This window comes from Aricia agestis, chromosome 17 (genome assembly GCF_905147365.1).
Source record: "Aricia agestis chromosome 17, ilAriAges1.1, whole genome shotgun sequence".
NCBI lineage: Eukaryota > Metazoa > Arthropoda > Insecta > Lepidoptera > Lycaenidae > Aricia > Aricia agestis.
In genome coordinates this window covers 8,754,426-8,776,564 of record NC_056422.1, presented here as the reverse complement: position 1 = coordinate 8,776,564, position 22,139 = coordinate 8,754,426, and the positions used below count along the sequence as shown (strand labels likewise).

The 22,139-nt window shown below is 35.4% G+C and overlaps 1 protein-coding gene across 7 annotated transcripts in view; it reads left to right on the top strand.

The window, feature by feature from the left end:
- Positions 1 to 1,128: 1,128 nt before the first annotated feature.
- The window catches only part of LOC121735153, a 37,506-nt gene continuing 16,495 nt past the window's right edge, over positions 1,129 to 22,139 (top strand). For 2 of the 7 annotated variants that reach the window (XM_042125829.1, XM_042125827.1), the window contains exon 1: positions 15,909 to 16,557. In XM_042125829.1, the coding sequence (XP_041981763.1) occupies positions 16,506 to 16,557 (52 nt within the window). In that variant the 5' untranslated portion in view covers positions 15,909 to 16,505. Of the gene's footprint in view, positions 1,199 to 15,755; positions 16,558 to 17,673; positions 17,843 to 22,139 lie in introns of those variants that run through there. The other 5 variants (XM_042125828.1, XM_042125830.1, XM_042125824.1 and 2 more) reach the window with 5 other exon arrangements.

Below are 22,139 nucleotides of genomic sequence, written 5' to 3'. Positions count from 1 at the left end.
CTCATTCGGTCATTACTCTACTCCATAATAACTATTGACGTTCAAAATGTCTACTTTAATAAATATAATAAAATTCGTAAATTATTATTACTATTGTAATACGACGTCTTCACTCGACCGCGGTCGGGCAGTGACGGTAGTTCGGCCACTTGTAGAGGAGTCTACAAGATAGGCCACTACGCTGGCCCATCTTGTAGAGCCCCTATAAGGCTCCAGCACACAGGCGCGTAAGGCTGCGTTTCCACTGAAGTGGAGCGGAGCGGAGCTTAGCGGTGCCCGAATTGACCAATCGTGCTATTCCAGCGGAATGACAGCGAAGTCCGGCGAAGATTTCGAGTATGGTGATTGGTCAATTCGGCTCCGCTAAGCTCCGCTCCGCTTCAGTGGAAACGCAGCCTTACTATCGGTCGTTAACTCGTTAATAACGCATGCGTCGGCAACGCACTTGCAGCTCTTCTGATGGTGCGAGTGTCCATGGGCGATGGAAGTTGCTTTCCATCAGGTGACCCGTTTGCTCGTTTGCCCCCTTATTTCATAAAAAAAAATGCGTAATTGCGCTAAGTATCTGTTTTCAGTACATTTTGTATTAAGATGGTCATGTAGTTACGTACACACTGCTACGATAATAACGCCGCCGCAATGGAAGTATTATCGCAATAATGCAATTGCATACTTGAGGCACTACACAACGGCACTATCAAACCATCTCTGGTTTGATAGTGCCGTTGCGGCGCGGCGCTCTCTCGTAAGAAATATTGGACGATAAAAACGCAGCTGTGTGCAAGGAATCAGCACGCATTACCACAATACCGCATGCGTTATTATCGACCGATAATAACACGCATGTGTGAGCCTTATAGCAGCTTTACTGTTTTTTTTTTAACTTTTCAATATTTCAGTAGAATAACGGCAAATTTCTTGTATCCACTATTCTAATTAGTGTGCGAAAATCATCACTTTTATTGCAATATTATCAAAATGTCGATAGTGCCAAGACGATCAACGATCATTTTGTGAAGTGTGCTTTTGTCTATGGTTTGATGATAAAACTTTTTAATTTTTCTGGAAATTTGACATTTGATAGCTTTTTTGATAGATAATCAGGGACTATCAGCTGTCAATTGTCATGCGTTGTCATAGAAACGATTTCAAAAACTTTTGATTTTTCGGAGAGGAGGCGAAATGGATTTTCACGAATGTAAGTAATAATATTTTTTCTTATCAAAATAGCTAAAACAAAGGCTATACCATAAATAAATTTTCCATTCAGTCCGTTTGACGCAATAAGAAACACAGCTTTTATTGAAGGTCCTCCTAATATGGGAGTCGTGAATCGTGATTCGTGACTGAATAAATTTATTTTATGGAACCATGATTATTTGCAATTATTTCTATAATATTTTAGACCATTCGTCTAAATCATTATCTGGGGTCGCCTCATAAAATCCTAGTAAACAAAGGGTCGTCTCCTGAAGCTCACGAGGAGAATATTTGTATTTTATAACGCCATCAGAATTCAGATGTTACCACCTTTTTTAACCACGCAATTTTGTAATTCAAAATAGATTAATCATTTTGTCGTAATAAAAAGATTTTGGGAAGATTCCTTAAAGCTTCTTCGTTGCGACTTGCGAGAATAATAAACAGTAACAATAAACAAGCTTTATTTACATTCGAATTACATATTAAAATTATACAATCAGGTAAGTACGAGTTATAATCGGCCCTAAATACTACTTTTCAACGTTGGAATTATAGTGCGTTAATTTTAAACCATAGATTGAATGATATTGTAGATTATTAAGCGATTGTTTGCATTTAATAAATCGTCTACTTATAATTGAAGGCTGGTAATGGCGCGCAGTCGGTAAGGCCATCTTACGTCATATTAACGAATAACTAAACTACACCCTTTTTACTGTTTTATTATTGCTGATAAAAAGCTATTTATGTCGCAAAGGTTACCTAAGAAAGTTAAATACCTACAAAACGTAAGTATGCATCGGACGTTTCTTCATTAGTTAATCGTTTTTTGCAAAGGTCAACGCCCGCGCCGTTTTTGGTGTTGTCCTTGAAAAGATCTATAAGCTTTTCAAACTGGATAATTCGCTAGTTTTATCACAAAAAAGTTGTCAATAGTCTTGACTCTCGCATAAGAAGCGGCACGCCGCACGAGGCTTTATTTATGTGCATTCATCATAGCGAGCGAGTACAGACGTAAATGAATCGCATGTTCCACTTTTATTCTTATTGCCCAGTAATAAAATCGAAAAGTAATGAATAAGATAAGTCTTCGACCGTACCTATGAGCTACGCCATATCTACACTTGTAGTTGTTGGTGTTCCGATAGAATACAACTAAACTGCGATAGGCGGGAAAGACTCAGGAAAATCTCATTTTAAATAATTTAAATTTTTGGAAAAATGTTAGTCACACTAAAACCTAGAACGGCTGAACCGTTTTGTCTTGAAATATTCGTGGAAGTCTAGTATTATTATATTAGAAGATGTTGCCCGCTGAAATTAAGTTTAGTGCGCGGGAAGCGTAAGCCGTAAGTTTTTTCAAGATAATAAGACAGCTGGTACTCTTTAGTCTTTACATGTGGGGTCAAAACTCAAAGTAAGTATCTCCATACCAAATTTCATCAAATATCGATTCAGTGGCTTAAGCGAAGATAAAAAGACAGGCAGAAACGCATTTATATTTTTATTTTTTAGTATTGTCTTATAAAACAGAAAAGATGAGCTTACCTTTAGGTTATAAGTGCATGCTAATACAAATGAAGGTAGAATAATTGAGTTGACCTAATCGAGTTATGTCGGCGAATAAAAGCTGCGCCCACATAGGTCAACAACCAATAACGACTCGCATATCACATAAGACTATATTGGGGGTTGCATTTGAATTACGCATTATAGGGAGGGGGCGGGAAAGGAGGGGGGAGGGGAGGGGGGCAAGGGGGAACCCCCCTACTCCCTCCCTAAAAGTTAGGAAATCAGTAGTTACCAAGATTTTTTTTTAGTTTTTCAGGTTATGTTCAATAAAACAACCAAATTAGTGGACTTATAATAGGCACTTATTTGCATCCTGGCAAACTAACTAAAAGTCTAATTGCACCCCCTGTATTTTTTATAGATATATTATATAACAACTGGCTTCAATTTGTGGGTGGTTAACACAAAAATATCTAACCTAACCCAACCAAGTCGTATTGGGCCAGCACGGAGTAATACATTGCTATAATTCATTACCTAAGAATTGTATCCTGTTCTTATATTTATGACACTTAAATACATTTTACAACATATTACGCATAAAACTAAACGTAACTATAGTGAAAAATTAATATTAAAGACATGTTAACAAAAAATAACGTTCCTTTACATGTAACTTCAAACACGTATTAAAAAAAAAACTATGCATCTCCTAGACACAAATCAGGTGTCATTTGAAAGGGGTAACTAACCCCTATAAAATGCCACCGTTCTCGCCCCTCTACATAAAATGCGTGATTCAAATGCCAACCCCTATATTGTATTATTATTATTACATAGCACATAGCCTTTAATAATTTTATAATTGCTACTATAGGAGAGGATGTGATTCGATATCCATACTTATATTCTAAATGCGAAAGTGTGTCTGTCTGATTGTTATCTCTTCACCCCTAATATAAACCGCTGACGGCTGAACCGATTTTGCTGTAAGTGAAGATACTTTGAGTCCCGAAAAAGGACATTGGATAGGTACTTTTAAACCCGAAAAAATGAACGGTTCCCTATTACGAATTTTGACGCATCTCCGTTGCGGGCATCCACTAGTATTCACTAGTATACATTCTTTAAGAATAGTTCATCGAGACCATAAATTATGTTCCGTTTATAATTAAATAATATGATAATAATCAACATCCAACTAGTTCTCCTGTCCGGAGGACAAGTCATCCGTACTATAATACACTTATTAGACCTTTGCATCAGTTGTGGATGATTTATACAGTATTTTCAGAGTGAAGTAACCACTCCTCACATACTGTAGTGCCTGGGACAAGATTTAATTGTCCGTATGGTTGCCCAACCCAAGCACAAGTGATACGTGATTCTCGCAACATAGCCTAGTCCAGAGGAAAGTACTAGCCAATATACGTCTAGGACCAACTGTGGGTTTCCCCACGATGTTTTCCTTCACCGCACGAGCGTCCGTATTATGTACTTGAGATTAGAAAATATCTAATTGGTACTGTACGCCTCCGACCGTGGATCGATCTTTTTATTAAAAAAGTTTATAGACTCACTAGATCAGCTACTATCGACACAAAACAAATATAAAAACATAATAATTACCGGAGATATAAATATTAATATAACACAAAATAATGACGATTCAAATTCTGCGGATTACCTTGATGTCATCAGCTCTCATGGATTGCTAAATACCCATTGTTTACCGACTAGTGGTGATAATTGTCTGGATCACTCCATGGTAAAATCTAAAAATCCAACAACCACTCTGGTTTTTGACGCACCCTTAACGGATCATGCAGCAGTATTAACATGCATACAACAAGATAAGACATCTAAAGACCAAAATAATTTTTTCCGTAAAATTAATTACGAAGACTCACTAAAAAACCTTAATAATAAAGATTTCAGTGAAATAATGAACTCTAATGATGCAAACTGGGCCGCTAAAACACTAGTTAATGTACTTTCCGATATAATTAACGAAAACACGCATATAATAACAATAACCCGTCAAAAACGATGTATTAAACCGTGGATAACCCCAGGGCTAGTAAGATGTATTAGGAATAGAGATCGTATGCATGCCCAATGCAAGTCTGATCCAAATAACTTAATATTAAAAACTACATATACTCGCTACAAAAACTTCTGTAATGACCTACTAAAACGCCTAAAAAACCTTTACTATCAAAACGAACTACGCAAAAGTTGCAATAACCCGAAAACAACTTGGAATATAGTCAAAGACGTCACTAACACCCACACAGATAAAAGTATACCTAAGGAATTGCTGAATATAGCTAAAACACCACAAGAGTCCGTTAACAAGGTAAACGATCATTTCGCCTTGGTAGGCAAACATCTAGCAGAGCAAATAAAAACCAACCAAAATACAACACGATTTGATGTTCCTTCAAATAAAGATTCTATGGTACTCCTAAAAACTGATATGTCTGAAGTAAGCTCTATACTAATGAATTTAAAAAATGATAGTGCTGTTGGATGGGATGGCATATCTACAATTTTTTTAAAAATGGCTAGAGAAACCATAGTTCCTATTTTAACACATATAGCGAACCTCTGTATCACGAATGGGGTTTTCCCGACAGTGTTCAAAATCTCTATAGTTCACCCAATCTATAAAGCTGGGAATAGAAACTGTGTCAACAACTATCGCCCTATATCCGTGCTAAGTGTTTTCTCAAAAACCTTATAGAGGACATTGCCATCAAGCTGGATGTCAAGAGTAAAGCGATCGGAGTTTTCTTAGATTTAACTAAAGCCTTTGACACGGTTTCTATTCCTAGGCTACTAACGAAAATAGAACATGTTGGTATATAGAGGTCTACCGTTGAAATTGTTTAAAGATTATCTAACTAATAGAATCCAAAGAGTCAAAATCGGTGATTTTTACAGTGGAAATCAGGAAGTCATCTACGGAGTTCCCCAAGGAAGTGTGCTCGGTCCTAGCCTCTTCCTAATTTACATCTACGACTTATGTAGCCTAAAAATTGATAATAGTCACACATATACTTTTGCTGATGATACGGCTCTCATATTCTACTCGTATGGTAAGGACTGGAAAGAGACTAGGGCGCGAACAGAAAAGGGACTCTCAATTGTTTTCCAATGGCTCAATGAAAACAAACTTACATTAAATATAGCTAAAACTAAATTTATCACCTTTGGCATTACTCTAGGACTCATACCAAAAACCCATTACACTATTAAAATTCACATCTGTAATCAGCCTACAAATACTCATTGCAAGTGTCTTAAAATAGAAAGATCCACAGATGTAAAGTATCTAGGGATTATAGTGGACCAAACACTAACATGGAAACAGTAAATTAATAACCTATCCGATAGAATCCGAAAGACGATGTACATATTTCGTTGCCTGCGATCTGTGGCCGACTTTAAGCTCCTTAAAACTGTTTATTTTGCATTGGCCCAGTCCATTATCAGCTACTGTATTACTGTATGGGGAGGAGCTAGTAGAAGCCATTTAATAAAGTTAGAGAGTTCGCAAAGGGCGCTCCTCAAAGTAATAACTTTCAAACCATACACAACCCCTACACTAGATCTTTACAAAAATTGCAATGACTGTAAGGCAAATATTTATTAAAGAAAGTATACTCAAGTACCACCAGTAATTAATTACCCACTATTACAGAACAACCAGTACGAAACCGAAGACACCTGATGATTCAAACCCCCCAGTTTAGAACATTCTTCATTAATAAATTCCAGTGTTACCTAGCTCCTGTACTGTACAAAAAATTAAATCAGAAATTGAATCTCACTACCTATAATATGAACAAATGTAAAAATATTATTACAATGTGGTTAAAGACTCAAACGTATGAAATTATCGAAAAATTACTGGTTCCTATCAAATGAGAATATGTAGTACCGACCGTGATAAATGTGATAATATTGTTATAGTGGCTGATGACAGCATATTATTATACATATTAGTAGTTTGTTACACTGGAAGTAACTAGTACTTAAGAGACAGGCTAGGCCTAGTTTAAGTACTAGAACATCAAATTATTGTATATGTTATTTTTAAGTGTCTTTTCTAAATAAATTCTAAATTCTAAATCTTGCACCCTCTACGAGTGCGAACCAAAGGTCTACCCATTAGGCCACGGACGCTCTCTTATCTCTATAATAGAGCTCTTCAATATCGCTATTCTAAGATACCCCAGCGGGACTAAAATGGTCACTCAATCAATTCAGCAAATGAATTGTCAAAACTGTCAAACTGACAAATGTCAAATCAGTACAAAAATACAGAAATGAATTGCAAGCAGAGTTGCATTTTGCGATTTTAGAAAAATGAATCATATTATGATTCATATCATGATTCTTCAAAGCGACCATTTTAGCCCCGCAGATTTCCTAAGTAAATAATTATAATAATTAATAATATAGAATGTCGAACAGAAATCACAATACTAATTCTTTCGTTCAAGTATCTACAAAGAGTTCCTATCAGTAGAGCCGATGTTTCGTAACATCTCATGAATTTATGTAAAAAAAATGCATAAAATGTATCTATGTGAAAGTGATACATTTCGTATTAAACTGTAAAATCATGTAATACATTTTAACATTATGTGTATAACTTTCTCATTACTCAATATCGTTTTACGTACTTACATAGAAAAGGTTTAAATCTTTTGACTTATAAATATGAATATTAAATAATATTATTATGAAGAAGCAGTAAGCACAGTGCTTATTTTAAATTATGTTATCAGATACTTTCTTTAATTATTATTTATCCTATGTCCTATCAAAAGCGATCAAAAGTATTCTATGTCCTTTCCCACGACATCTCCATACCAAATTTCAGTAAAATCTGTTCATCAGTTTCGGCGTGAAGTGGACAGACAGACATACTTTCGCATTCATAATATCAGTATGGAATATGGATGTCTTGCTTTTATTCGGCTTCCCCACATTGGTCCAATATAAGTATTAAGTACATTATACAATATACACCCTATTATACAATATACTTACAAGCGATTACAAACTCGCAAACGGGCAAAAGCCTGCTCAATCGATGATCGACATCGATTGAGCAGCCTTTTGATTTTAGAAAGCCTTGTAAGGCTTCTTTATCATGGTGGGTATCATTATTATCCATCATGTATTTTTTAAACGAGCTTGGGTTCACCAATCACCACTGTATCTACAGTGTCGCCAGGGTCGCCAGCGGTATCCAACCACGAAAACTCTTTGATATGTATGATCTCTGGAAGCCCGAAGGACACGCTAAAGCTGTCTTGGGACCCGCAACGATATTAATCAGAAGAAAATAGGAGGAGTACGAAATTTCAGTTTTCCCTCCCCAGACAAAGCGGGAGACATCACAAAGTGGCTATGACTGAAAGTCAAAGAGCTAAAGAGGTAACACCACGGGAATAAATGAATTCGGGTTCCGAAATTGAATCCATCATAATATGATGGATTCAATGATTCCGTGATGATGATCCAACACACATATATTATATGTGTGTTGGACCTCATCACGGGTCTCTGGGTTAACATTGTCTCGCCAACAGAACGCCATAAATAAATAAAGGCCAATAATTTCACCAAAGATCTTAATTGACGTTTGCCGTTTTTGTGGCTATTAAATTAAAAACAATAAGAGTAAAGTAATTTACGACACATTAAAGTCTGCTCTATTAATCATTTGGTCGTCTTGGCCTCGATTCGCGAGGTGCGTTGACTTCGAATTGCAAGAGGCTGAAACAGTGCAAATATTGAAACAACAAGTTACTATGTGTGTTGCCTGTCGCTTCTGTGTTTGCAGATGTGCACAATATTCTTCAGTTCGTTGTTGAGTTTTTACAGCCCACATTTAACTAATGATCATGAAAATTATCCTAACCACTATAAAATATGCACAAAAAATACGTATCTAAGTAAAAGTATTTTTGCTCTGTAGCGGGTGTATTTTGACAGGGTCTACACGTTTGTAAATTGCTTTATGCTTCGACGCTACTAAACTTTGATTAACAATCGTAAGAAATCGGGCACTGAGCACAATCATACTACTCGTTGAACATCGATAAAGTTAGTTACCAAGATTCGAGAAGGTTTTATTCGTCAGCTAGGCTTTTAAATAGAAAGTGCGAGCTACTAGCCAAAGCACAATTTACTTTGTGCTTCCATGCCGCCTTAAAAGGTTTTTAATACTTCATATTTTCATAGATAGAGGCAATAGAGCTAATGGAATGCCTTTAGCGGCGGTACTGTTATGCTGCCATATGCCCAAATATGGTAAGAGCAATCAACTAAATTGCCGAAGCTTTGAGTAAAATTCAAGGCCAATGTTGCTAATATAATATACCCATTACCCCCTTCTGTATGTTGTTCTTAGTCCTATTAGCAACTTGGCTACTATTTATAACAGCTCTCTATTGCTTTTATTTCGGTCAATAAAGATCATATCTATCAATTCTGGTTTCCGACTCATCGAGCTCTATAAACTAATCGCCTTTATTACTCAACACTGAAAATTGGGACACAAAACTTTAAAATAGAAATTATTATTAAGCAATGACAGAGTTTCTACATGTGTGTTTAGTTAATTGGCTTTGTGATCCGTACTAATATTATAAATGCGAATATGTCTGTCTGCTCCTTTTTAACGAACACTTAAACCACAGAACTCTTTTAAATGGGCATGATACTTTGACACCCGGGAAAGGACATAATTATAGGATAGTTTTTATCAAGGAAAAATGTACGGCTCCGAAACAAAGTTGCTAACGACAGTCTTTTATGAATACAAAAAGTTCGGATACCATTATGCCATCGCATTTTGATGTCGTTTTTGTTCCAAGTCCCGACTCCCGACCCATAGGTAAACTGAACTGCGGATGTGGTTGGAAATTGGAATTCATTCCATGGACTGCGTTTCCTCAAACTCTAAAGTTCCTTGTGAAAGGTTGAAACTTGAGGGTTTTGTAGTGTATAAATAGTAGTCCCCAGTTCTTGAGTTTCTGACTATTCCCCGTAGCAAAATAGTCTCATATAAACCTCCACCTCCAAATTTTAGGGGATGGGGGGCGAAAGATATAAGTTTATAAATTTCTTTGTTGGTTGTATACTAAACTCAGATATACAGACAGACAGACATACCAAATTTCAGCTTTCTAGCACTTCAGGAAGTAGCCAAACATTTTGATGATCATCAGTGTGTCAGTGACGAAATCGATGTGTATTTTAGATATCAATAAAATCTAAACTATAAGAGTATTCAATTGAGACTTTGTATGTTTAATTAGTCTACTACTGACACCATAATATCCTGAGAATATGAAATATCTGGTACATCGGAAACCCACTCTATGGGGGTTCATCAGTGACCTTGCGCTTCGCTTGGCTCGTCTCGGCGGGCGCACTACCGTGCTCCCAGATAATCTGGGGGCACGGCAGTGCCCCCTCCAAGTCGAGCAAAAAAGAGGCACGGCCGTACCATCCTTTTTGACGAACCAATTGAGGTTCTTTTTGACCCCCTATAACTTCATTGTGGATAAACCAACAAGCCTGAATTTTCAGTTATTAAGCAAGCATTGTATAATCACGGTATATTTAAAATTTTATTCAATTTGAACGAGTAGTTTAAGAGCTGTAACTTGTTAAAGTTTCTTAATTTTGTCACTGACTGACTGACTGACTGACCGATCACCAAAAGTCTAAGGCACTTCTAGCAGACATAGAACCTTCAAACTTAGAATATAATTAGTGTTTAGTGTCTAAATCAAGGAAAAATTCAAATATTTCAAAATTTCTGTCCAGTTTTCTAGATACACTAACTTCGTAAATAACTTTGTAATCCCATATAAATGTATAGGATTACAAAGTTACATTTGCGGTTTATGAATCACGATTGTACCTGTACCATTAATATCTCCGGTTTATCGTCGGTAGAGAGATATCTAGCTAAAGTTTAGTGTCTTAATTAAGGGAAAACCTAATAAACATTTCATCATTACTGTCCAGTTTTCTTCTTCTTTCTCTAACTTCGTGAATAACTTTGTAATCCCATATAGTACGTGTATAAGATTACAAAGTTACATTAATTGCAATTTATGAATCATTGTACCGGTACCATCGATATTTCCGTACGTATATTCGAAGGAGAAGAAGGTTTAGATAGGTATCTATATATATGAAGCACTAGCTTTTGCCCGCGGCTTTGCTCGCGTGGGATTCAAAAATCGCGTAAAATACGAATATTCTTGTAAACCTGCTTTGGAAACCTGACGTTTTTCCAAGACCAAAAGTAGCCTATGTTACTCTTGATCGTACGTTGCTTCGCTAGGTCGTGAAGGAAGGACAATCAAACAAACAAACACACTTTCGCATTTATAATAACATAAGTATGGATATTAGGTAGTCATGAAAGGCAAGTAGTAGGTATAGTAATACTGTACTTATACATAATGATTATATTATTATTAATTGTAAGTTTTATTTGTTTCTTATAAAACTCGTTATTGATAGTAGTAAAAGGTACCAAAAAGGACAAAAGTAGGACTCTACAAAAAGAAGTGAGAGTATTAAAAATCTTTTACGTTTTAAATATGTAAATAGATCGACTTGGACATCGCATGATTAGATTGTTTAGTATAACACTATACAGTATCACACAGCACTACCGCGGGCCTGCATCAATCGCATGGAGCGCAATAGACTAACTAAACAATCTAATAATAAAATAATTATGTATAAATTGTAAGATACATTGTGTTTTCATGCGAGGTCCAAGTCGATCTATTTATTTAAAACGTAAAATATTTTTAATATTGATATGATAATAACTTACGTACTAACTTGAGACAGAAGGTCCCCTAGGTAGGGACTGAATAAATTAACCGACTTGGTATTGCATGGATCTCATTTTTACGGTATAAAAACTGAGTTGCGAGACTTGGTTTTTTTACAGGATGTTTTTGATGGGATAATATTTTATCGATGAATGGTTATTATTATTGTATGGATTGAATATCATGTTATTGCTCTCGTTCTTCGTATTTAAGGATTTTTTATTGCTAGTTAGTAACATATCTGTTTGGGAAGTCGCGATATCTCTTTTATGTCTTTTTGCAGACGGGTAATTAAACTTTATATTGATGACACACTTGACCTTCAAGGCGATTTCCTGACCGGTCAAGCCAAAAATGAAAAACCTGATGTTGCTCTTTGTTTTGTACCTCAAGGGCCTTACGACTTTAAATATATAAGGTATCCGATGATAAGCCGAAGCCCACGCAAACGGAAACCGGCCCACGTGGCCAGCTACAGGTGCGAGGCCCATAATAATATGGGACAATACGACCTACACCGTACATTTAAAACAAAAACACGACCTTTAAATTTCAATGAGCTCCAAGAGTTCCAGTATCAGTTTCTACTGATGGAATGGGTGTCAAAATACACCATGACAATATTCAGTCTTTTATTATTTTGGGTTAGTTAGGGTTGAAACCACTTTGGTCCTTTTTTCAGGGTTTGGTCAGGGTTGACTTTTGCATCTATAATTTTGTTTTCTCAAATCGTTTCTTCCGATTGCACAATGATAAAACTTCCCCACTTACTCATAAGGATAACCGTTGTCTCCGCTCTCCACGTATGACCACTGACCACGCTTTTGCAGCGTTGTCCCCGGCCACGCGTTCGATAACTTGTCACAACTTTCGTCATCTCATCGTACATCTCAATACTAAAGACATTAAGACAATGGTGTAGATTTGTATTCGATATCTCCATAGTCCATCAGATTATAGTCACGTTTTCACCATTACTCGGTTATAGAATCATTAGAAAGTGATAGGTCCTAGTTACGTCTTGCTTAATAAACCTTTTTTTTTTTTAATTTCGTTCTGGTTACTTCTACGATTGCATGCTTATGCCTAATTAAAGTTATCATTATTGTAATCAATGCAGCAAGGTATTCACCTAGAGAGAACTGAGATCTTAGGCTCTCCTATTTTAGTAACGGTGTGTTGCTTTTGAACCTTTACGCAACTGAAACTGGTTATTCAGTTGTCACATTTAATTACATTTTCAATCATAATTAATTACTTTCAAAGATAATCCATATTATTTATATGCTCTCATTAATTATCAAAGTTCTAATTATTCCCAGGTGTGAACAATGAACATATTGTTATGATCCCTATCAGACTTATTCATACAATCTATTCTTGATCGTTCCATGTAATTTCTCTATTCTGATCAACGTAGCGATATGTCTGGTCGAGTTAGTGTTGCACAATGTATTACACAGCTGATGTATGATTAAAGGTCTTCTATAGCTTCCTAATTCTTTTATGCGCTTTTAATCAGGTCGGTGTTGTTTGATCTACATATTTGTTATTGAAATTGTTGTATGAGTAATTTAAAGTATCTTGATAATAAATGAATGTAAAAGGCCTTAATTGTTATTGATACTCATAACTAAGTGTACCTTCTCAAAACACTTCTTACGTTAACAAATAAAGAAAGTCGCATTCCTCTATTAGCTCTTTAGCAGTAGTACCTCTATTACTCTAATTTCTTTCAATTCTAAGAATACTGCTATTTATCTATTACCTTTGTATCTTATCTTTCAAAATATTCAATCTAGAGCATCCTGTTTCCTAGCTTTCTTTGGAGCTATTTAAGGCACGTTAAGATAAGTCAGCAAGATTATAATATTAAAAGCGGTTTCTCGTTGTGAAACTATTGAGTCGTGGGTTGAATGTGCTGATCTGATGTGACACGACGTGGTCTTTGTGACGTAGAGTGCAGAGGACATTATGACAGAACCAGTTTCACCTCATAACTTACCATGTCTATTGTTTAAAAATGTTTGTTACGCTAGGAATCCTCGCGTTTGTCCTTTTACATGTTGTTGTGGAAGTAGGCATAGATGCCTTTGTGTTTATCAGCCTACTTATCAGTATGCGTTCCATGCGTTTGCTTACGTGGTGTTATTATTTTTATGAAATTGTACTATGTATTCTTTTAGATTTTTAAGCGTAAACTGTAGTCAATTCTGCACAAGACATAAAGTAAAACTTCTTCAATTTGCTTCATCTGCTTAGGCCCCTTACACACTGCGACTTTTATCAGCGATGCAGTCGCTGTCGCGATGTAGCATCGATGCAGTCGATGCAATGGTCCACCTTTACACAGTTGTACTACTTTAAGCATTGATACAGTCGCGATACAGTAGCGATGCTGTCGCGATGCAGAAGCAAAATCAAAGCAAAAATCTATGGTGTCGCTACTAACGCGCGCAGCGCGATAGCATCGATACAAAAATTGCTAGTGTCGCCATGCTATCGCGCTGTTAAAAATCGCAGTGTGTAAGAGGCCTTAGATATTATAAAAATGTGAATTTTCACCATGTTGACCGTAAAAGCCAAAGAAGGTCAGGCCTTTGACTTCGGTGTCAACTGTCAACGTCTACCTTTGATCGTTCTATAATGGAAAAGATGATCAGTTTGTTGCTTTAAAGACTTTCTATTAAAAAGTAGTTTTGAGAGTGTTACATTCTCGTTACAAGTTAAATACTCGTAAGTATACAAAATGAAAAATATTCTAGAAATTTCTGGATAAAGTCCTACTAACCCTCTGGCTTAGAATACATTATCGATTTAATTAAACTATACTTGTTTGTGTGTATGTATATTCTTGTCACAATAGGCCACCCCTGCACTTCTGATTGCCCTTCCACACTACCCTATCGTGCGAACAACTTCCCTGTACCCTGGCTGTTTGGTTTCCTATTTAAATATTTTTAGAGCTATTAGCATTTTGAACTGCATTTTAATTTTCTTGAAGTGTCAATTTTTATTCTTTAAAATTATTATTGTCTAGTTTCAGTCCATGTGACCTAAATAGGATAACCATTACCGAAAAGACAATGTGTGTCCCAATTTACAACAAGGACAATATCGTTGAGCTCATCTCGTCTAGGTAATATAGATTTATGAACCTAGATATTCGGTAGTGCGTAGTGGTTGATACTAATATGTATTCTGTGGTAGTGGAGACAATTCCCTAGCCGCTGCGCGCTGTTGCAAAGTTGACTGAAAATTTCTGTTCTTTTTCAAAAATTTTTGAATAATAAATTTATTGGCCTTTGAAGTTGCAATTATAAGATAGTAATTGCCCAGATACGGGAAGTACTATCAGTCAAATGTGCTCATATGTCTTAACTTATGCCCGCTTTCATTGAAACAGGTCATTCGCTTAGGCATATAGCCATCCATGTGGAAGATATGAAGCGGTCCGACGCACACCATTGCGCCCGCATTATGTAGCTGTATGATTCTAGCAGAAATTACCCCTAGCTTACATAGAAAATAACAATTAAGACGGAGGCTTATAAGAAAGTTATTATTGAGACAGTCATAATATTTTTACTATAGATGAAAAATTTACAGTAAAGTATTGTAAAAGTTAAAATATAATAGATGTACATATAAATATATATCTTTATGTAAACCAAATATTAATCAAGTCACAGTAAAATTTTCAAAAGATTATTTCAAACTACAAGTGATGCTACAATTTCAACAAAAAAATATTACTACCAACCTATGAAAGGTGTCGGTTTTAATTGGGGCAGCAAAATCTGGGTCAGTGAAATTTTTTCCAATTAATGTAGTGAAAAAAGTCATTCATAATTAAAATTTTATAACATAAGTGTAAACCTTAATTAACACATTTGACTCTAAACAATAGATTGCATAAATGATATACTAATAAGATATTACATAAGGGAAAATCGTGGGAATCACAAAATATATCGTAGATGCAACATTCTTAAGGATTCCTTTGTATTTTTTGCACGTTACGTCCCATTCTACCAGACGCACCCGTCGATATTTTATTCTTCTCGCACCCTTTGTGATTTATGTCCGTCCTTTCTCTGAATGGATAGATCCAAAAGCACGTTATTCCATTTTTAAAAAGGCCAACGGATACTCGTCTCCGGTGTTGTCGTCGGCCATCACCGATACGTTGAAAGCCACCACTGATTTATTCATTTCATCTTGGTTCCTCGTTAATTTTGGTCAGACTTTACGGGAAGAGGTTGCATAGTTCGTCCACGGCGGTCCGCGGTCATCTAGTGCGCTGTGCGGCGTGCGTTTGCGTACGCGCATGAGCCGCTGCGACCTGCGTGTTAGTTGCGTCCGTAGCTCCCTCAAGAATAGCCGCCTTCGCGTATCGTCTTCTATTACATCACAATTCTAACGCTTCCTTAAATTGTCAAACAACACGTGATTTAATATAACTTCAAGGTGGACGTGGTGCCGTTATTTTTAAATTTAGTTTTATGGTGTAATTTAGCTTTTTAAAGGAAATGTGTGTTATCATCGTCGGTGTTTTATTCGCCGTATCTATTTGATAAGACTCGATATTGATAACGGTTTCATAGAGGATATTTCGTGGGTAACCATTCGACATTCGTGATGTGAGCGCGCTCGTGAGTGGACATTTATGTTTATTTTCGGACAAAACAGATACAGTGATTGGAGTTGTATGAGTGATGCGCCTGCAGCTATAGAAGTGAAGCATCCTATTTTCGTAGCACGGAAATAAGAGCGGTAAAAGGAGCAAAAAGAGGACCGCCTAAAAACCGAAGCGTTTGTACGAGGACTAATATATGTCGAGTGTATTTTCGGCTAATGTGATTCAAGACTTGAGTGCACAGTGCGTTTGAGATAATAAACATGAAAAAGCGAACAATATCAAAGCTCAAATCCCTGTTCTCGTCTAAGAAAGGTTTGTACTATAAACTATTTGTAGTGTCTACTAGTCTAGTGACCGTTGCCATAATCATGGGTTGCGAGGTGTGAGAACCGTATAATTCGTTATGATTGTTTATATATTTGTCACGTTCTGTTATTAAGGCTTCGTGTGTGATTATTGTGTTATGTAATCCACAATTTCATTTTCACTCTCCGGTCAGTGTTAAATGTTAATGTATGAGTTTTGACCTCATGAGTCATTCATGATAGTAGAAATGACAGTGAATAACTGTCCAAACTCTTCTTTCTTTTCAATACTGATTATACCCATGATGTATATTTTCTTTTACTTGCCTTTATTTCCTGTCTTGGCATTATTCTTATTGTGCTTATTGCTATGGATTTTCTTACTGTTTAAAGTTATTGTAATTTGTAAACCACAGTAAGTATATCTAATCAGTCGGAAACGATTAACTATTCCAGTTTATGTGTTGGTTAGTTTCAGATTACTGGCAACTTGCTACATGAGTCTAATTTTAGTCGGCATCTCGTAAATTTGGTTGTTTAAGTAATTAACTAAATAAGTTTAATTTTATTGATTCATTTACTACATTAAAATTGCTGTCTTCTTTATAATGAATACGTAAAGATAGCAACCAATATTTTATCAAAAGAAATAAAATGTGTTACCTAGCTAAAAATACTAACCAAAAAATAAAAAGATGGTATGTAATATCTAATAATACAAACTACTATTCAAATATACACACTTCATAATCAGCGTGTAATAGAAAATAGTATTAAATGTAATTAATACACAACACCACTTTTGTTTGAATTTTAATTAGACGTACAGTCGAACATGTCGATTACATTTACACAGTCATTATCATTTATTTGCTTTAAATTGCCAAGTTTTACAACGCTCGTCATCAAAGTTGCATCTGCCTGCTCAACATCTGAAGAGGACCTTATTTTTTGCCCTAAAAGTTTTATGGTTTCGGTTTTAATTTCGACTCGAGATGGTCAAGTTTTTGCATCACTCGTTAAACTTTTTTTTATTTCCCGCGCAACAATAGTTAATCTGTTGTTTTATTAGTCAGTTTATGTTAAGATAACCTCGAGTCGATGCTGGTGATAAACACGTCACATTCGTTCAGTAGTATTGGAAACTGTTTTATCGTTTCGTATTCAGTGTTACAGCGGCGCCGGTCGCAGCTACTTTCAGATTTCAGTAAAGTGTGTGTATTGTCACAGTGCCACTGTGTAGTGAATACATAATATAACGATGCTCAACTGTTTCTGTACTCGCAAACGTGGTGAGATTTAGAATTTATGATCATTTTTTATTCTTCTTTTCTATTTCGTATATGTATTTTGAAATATAACTAGTATTTTATTTTTAACGTTCTTATCAGTGTGTGTAATGTTAAAGCTACTGTATTTAGCTTCTATATTATATTCAACTCGAAACGCCCTCTAAAGTACACGTTAAAAGAAAATGGACTGAATAATTTTCCTTGTGGGACCCGTTTCAAATTTGATGCTGTTCCAGTTTCTGTATAAAAATTACAGAATAAAAAGATTGCACTCCTTCTTCATTACCGATTTTTTTTTTGCTATGTTAAACTAAGTAATTGTAAAAAAAAATGTGTACGTCCTTCGCCGAAACCCGAATGTCGCTTCAACAGAACGGCTCGAGAATATTAACGTGATGAAAACCGGTCCTTTAAATAACAAAAATAGACAAAAGATGGTGGCGCTAAATCATGCGGGTGTTAAAGAGGAAAAGGCGTAACCTTAAAAGCAAAGCATTTTAGTTGTATATCTCTACAATTATAACGTTTAAGCCATTACTGATGTCTGAGTTTGTGCTGAAACGAACAAACAAACATTACTTTGTATTAGATTCAATGGAATCCTTGATTGTACTATGGCCATCAATTATTGTCTTGTCAACGTAATGTAATATTAATATGCCAGTCTACGTTCGTGAGAATTCTTCTAGTCAATGGTGTTCATGTGAATTCTTATAAAAATTACATAATATAATATTGAATGAAATTTAGGAAATACATAACAGAATAATATAAGTAATTAACAGATGCTATATCCAAGGATTGTACCAAGTATATTCGGAAAAGTAAAAAAGTAAGAATTCGGAAATTTGTACCAATATTAGTGCCATTAATACTATTCGGTAGGAGATACAAACTTTGTGTTTAGGAACAATTCTTATTCTTACCCGTCTTATTTGAAGTATTTGTTAAAGTTGTTTTATTTTCAAACCCTAACACGAGTCCGTGTTAAAATAATTTGTTATTTATGAGTAACCTTCACAGTTTGTATACCTTTTTATTTTCAATTAAAATTCATAGTGATGCTTCGTTTGTCGCAGACGGTCCGACCTCTTCTTGTTAAATAATTCATAGAGCTTTACTAAAATGTTTCCTATATCTGAAATTCTTTTCATATTTTAACTTAACATATTTTGGGGTTTATTTTTATGAGGACTTGGTATTATCACCTTTCTAAAACACTAAAACAAAAACCATTCACATACCTGAAAATTTTTAGAAATGTTCCGAAAATTTGAACTAAAAAGGTAACTTTTCTAAACTATCTGCTTTCCCCTATTTTGTACCTAGCATACAAATCGTCCTATTATTCTATACCTAGTGAACACAAAGCGCATTATACATGTCATACATAAAGTACCTACATCGTAACAAATCCATTCATCCCACAAAGATACAATGGAGCCAACGTCAAACGATTTCAACATTTTCATTTGTTCCAACATATTATGGATAGCTTCTATTCCTCGCAACTCAATTGGAAACTGAATGAATGATAAAGAATAATCAATGACGTATTCTAAAGTACAAAGTACTTTCAATATACTTGTAGAACTTTTATCTCATCTAGGCTCTGATTTATCCTGAATGTTTTTATAAGCCTCGTTAGGCCATCGAAGTTGCTTACTTATTTGAACATAATATTATATTTCTATGTTATCTGTAATCGAATATTGTTGATCTGAGTATCCCAGTTTCCTCGATTCCTCCAAACCGCAAGGCATTTAATTGTCCACTAACACAGTTGTTTCACCTCAGGAAGTTGTAGTCATGTGTATGTTTATGATTAATCCTGCTGACTTATATCATCTATGATCTTATTCCTAAGAGCTATTGGAATAAATTAGAACGATGGATTTGAGTTCCAGAATTCTAATCCACAATAATTAAAATCTATTTTCCCTTGACTCTTAAGCAAGACTTGATGAATTATATTACATATTTCTTTCTGTTGTTTCTGTCCACGAAAATTTCAATTAACTTCTATGGAGTGTATGGTTTTTTTCATGAAACTTAATCGGTACTTGTGAATAATTACACGTGTGAATAATTACAATAATTTACACGTGGGAGAGCCATGCTTCGGCACGAATGGGCCGGCTCGACCGGAGAAATACCACGTTCTCACAGAAAACCGGCGTGAAACAGCGCTTGCGCTGTGTTTCACCGAGTGAGTGAGTTTACCGGAGGTCCAATCCCCTACCCTATTCCCTTCCCTACCCTCCCCCTATTTCCTTCCCTACCCTCCCCTATTCCCTCTTAAAAGGCCGGCAACGCACCTGCAGCTCTTCTGATGCTGCGAGTGTCCATGGGCGACGGAAGTTGCTTTCCATCAGGTGACCCGTTTGCTCGTTTGCCCCCTTATTTCATAAAAAAAATATTTATGACGTTGTATTTTATCGCAGTAAAGAAAGCGTGAAAAAAATGACTCTAGAACAATCTTGAAGTCTAGAGTCTTACATTGTTTAACAAGTATTTAGCTATTTAGCTCCTTACTTATCTAATTTGTTATTACAAAAATACATTGCGTTATAAGTACTTATAACTCAATGCAAAAATGTAACTTCGTATATTCGCGTTTGTGATAAAATCGACTTGTTTATATCTCACGACAAAATAAAGTGCATCTCTTAAGGTCACCTAAGGAATTTTGTTCGCTTATTTGTATTTCGTTTTCTTAATTGTTTAAATCATGATATTAAATATTATGTCTACAGTCTAGGTACGCTTAAATAGTAATTCACGTAGGTCGTAGAGACTAAAATCAGTTCATACGGCATACCTCTATAAAATTGTGATTGTATATAAGTAACTTAGAGCTTTCGCACAATCAGTTCTCTTTAATCAAAATGTTCATTTTCAGTTCATTTGACTTAAATATAATTCAAATTAAAAATTTGATTAGGTACATTGATTACTAATTAAACCCCATTTCTTTTTAAATATTTGAGATAGCAATATTAATTTTCTTAACATGGATCTCAAAAGAGCTGCGACGCACTCAGCGTGAACATGATTTCTATTGGAAATACGATTCTATTTGCTTTCACTGCAGTGTCCAATTCATTCATTTTTTTAAGATGTGTAATTAGATAGACATTGTACGTAATTTTAAAATGTTTGCACGAAATTATGCTGTTTTTTAGTCTGTCTGTGTTATCCGTTTTATCGCAGAAAGCACAGATATTTTGTTTTTATTGAAAATCTTTTTTGTTAAAGTTGATGGTAGAATGAGCTTTAATTATATTAATTGTTTTATAGACTTGCTTTTGTTTTCTGATTTGTCTAACTTTTTTATTTAATTTTCTACACCATGAGCTGTTGCATTTCTACTTATGCAATAAAATTCTATATCTAAGGTCATCAAAGACATTCAATATACAGTATAATATTTTGTTGCTCAATTTCAACGTGACAACGTAATATTATCACCTGTGCACCTCAAATTCCAAGTTTATGTACACATTTGTCTTTCTCACTAGCCTGACCTTTATTTGCGCAAGAGTCGTGAACGAGCAGAGCAAACTCTTGGTCAGAGGTTCTCAAACTCTTGTTTCGTAGACCACTTTCAAAATTGTGTTAGGTACAGTGGCTCCCCCAGCTAAATTACAATTGATAATTCATACATTTTCCAAAGAAAATAATGATTAGATTTATTGTAAACATGCGGTTTTATTAATTTACAGACATATAATATTGTCTGCCTGATATTAATAGAAGTCAAGCCAACACTTTAGTTTTTCACTCTAAAAACAGTTTACGTCACGCACAACGCGACCTTTTGAGTTTCTTGTAGACCCCTCGGGGTTCACGACAACTTTGGGAGTTACTGCTCTAGGCGCACGTAGAAGGGAATTCTCATGGACCGCTTCAATGATACGATCTTGACGTCTAAATGAAAACATTAGATCACATTACACAAGCTAGATATATTGTAGCGGAATTAAATGCAAATAGTGAGAACATTCCTTACTATGTTTCCTAACTTTTTCTTCTTCCGTCGCCATTTTGGTTATTGACTATTGTTAGGTAAAGATTCATACTTTCTAAAAACGTACTGTTTCTATAATATTTATCCCTTACTAGATGACCCGGTGAACTTTGTATCCCTCTTAATATAAACTTTCCCTGGACTGCCACGAATATTTCAAGACTAAAATTAACCAAATCGGTTCAGCCGTTCTTATATTCTAACAAAATTGAAAATTTATTTTTATTCATGTACTTATCTATTGAAAGTTTTATTCTACAGCTCTTG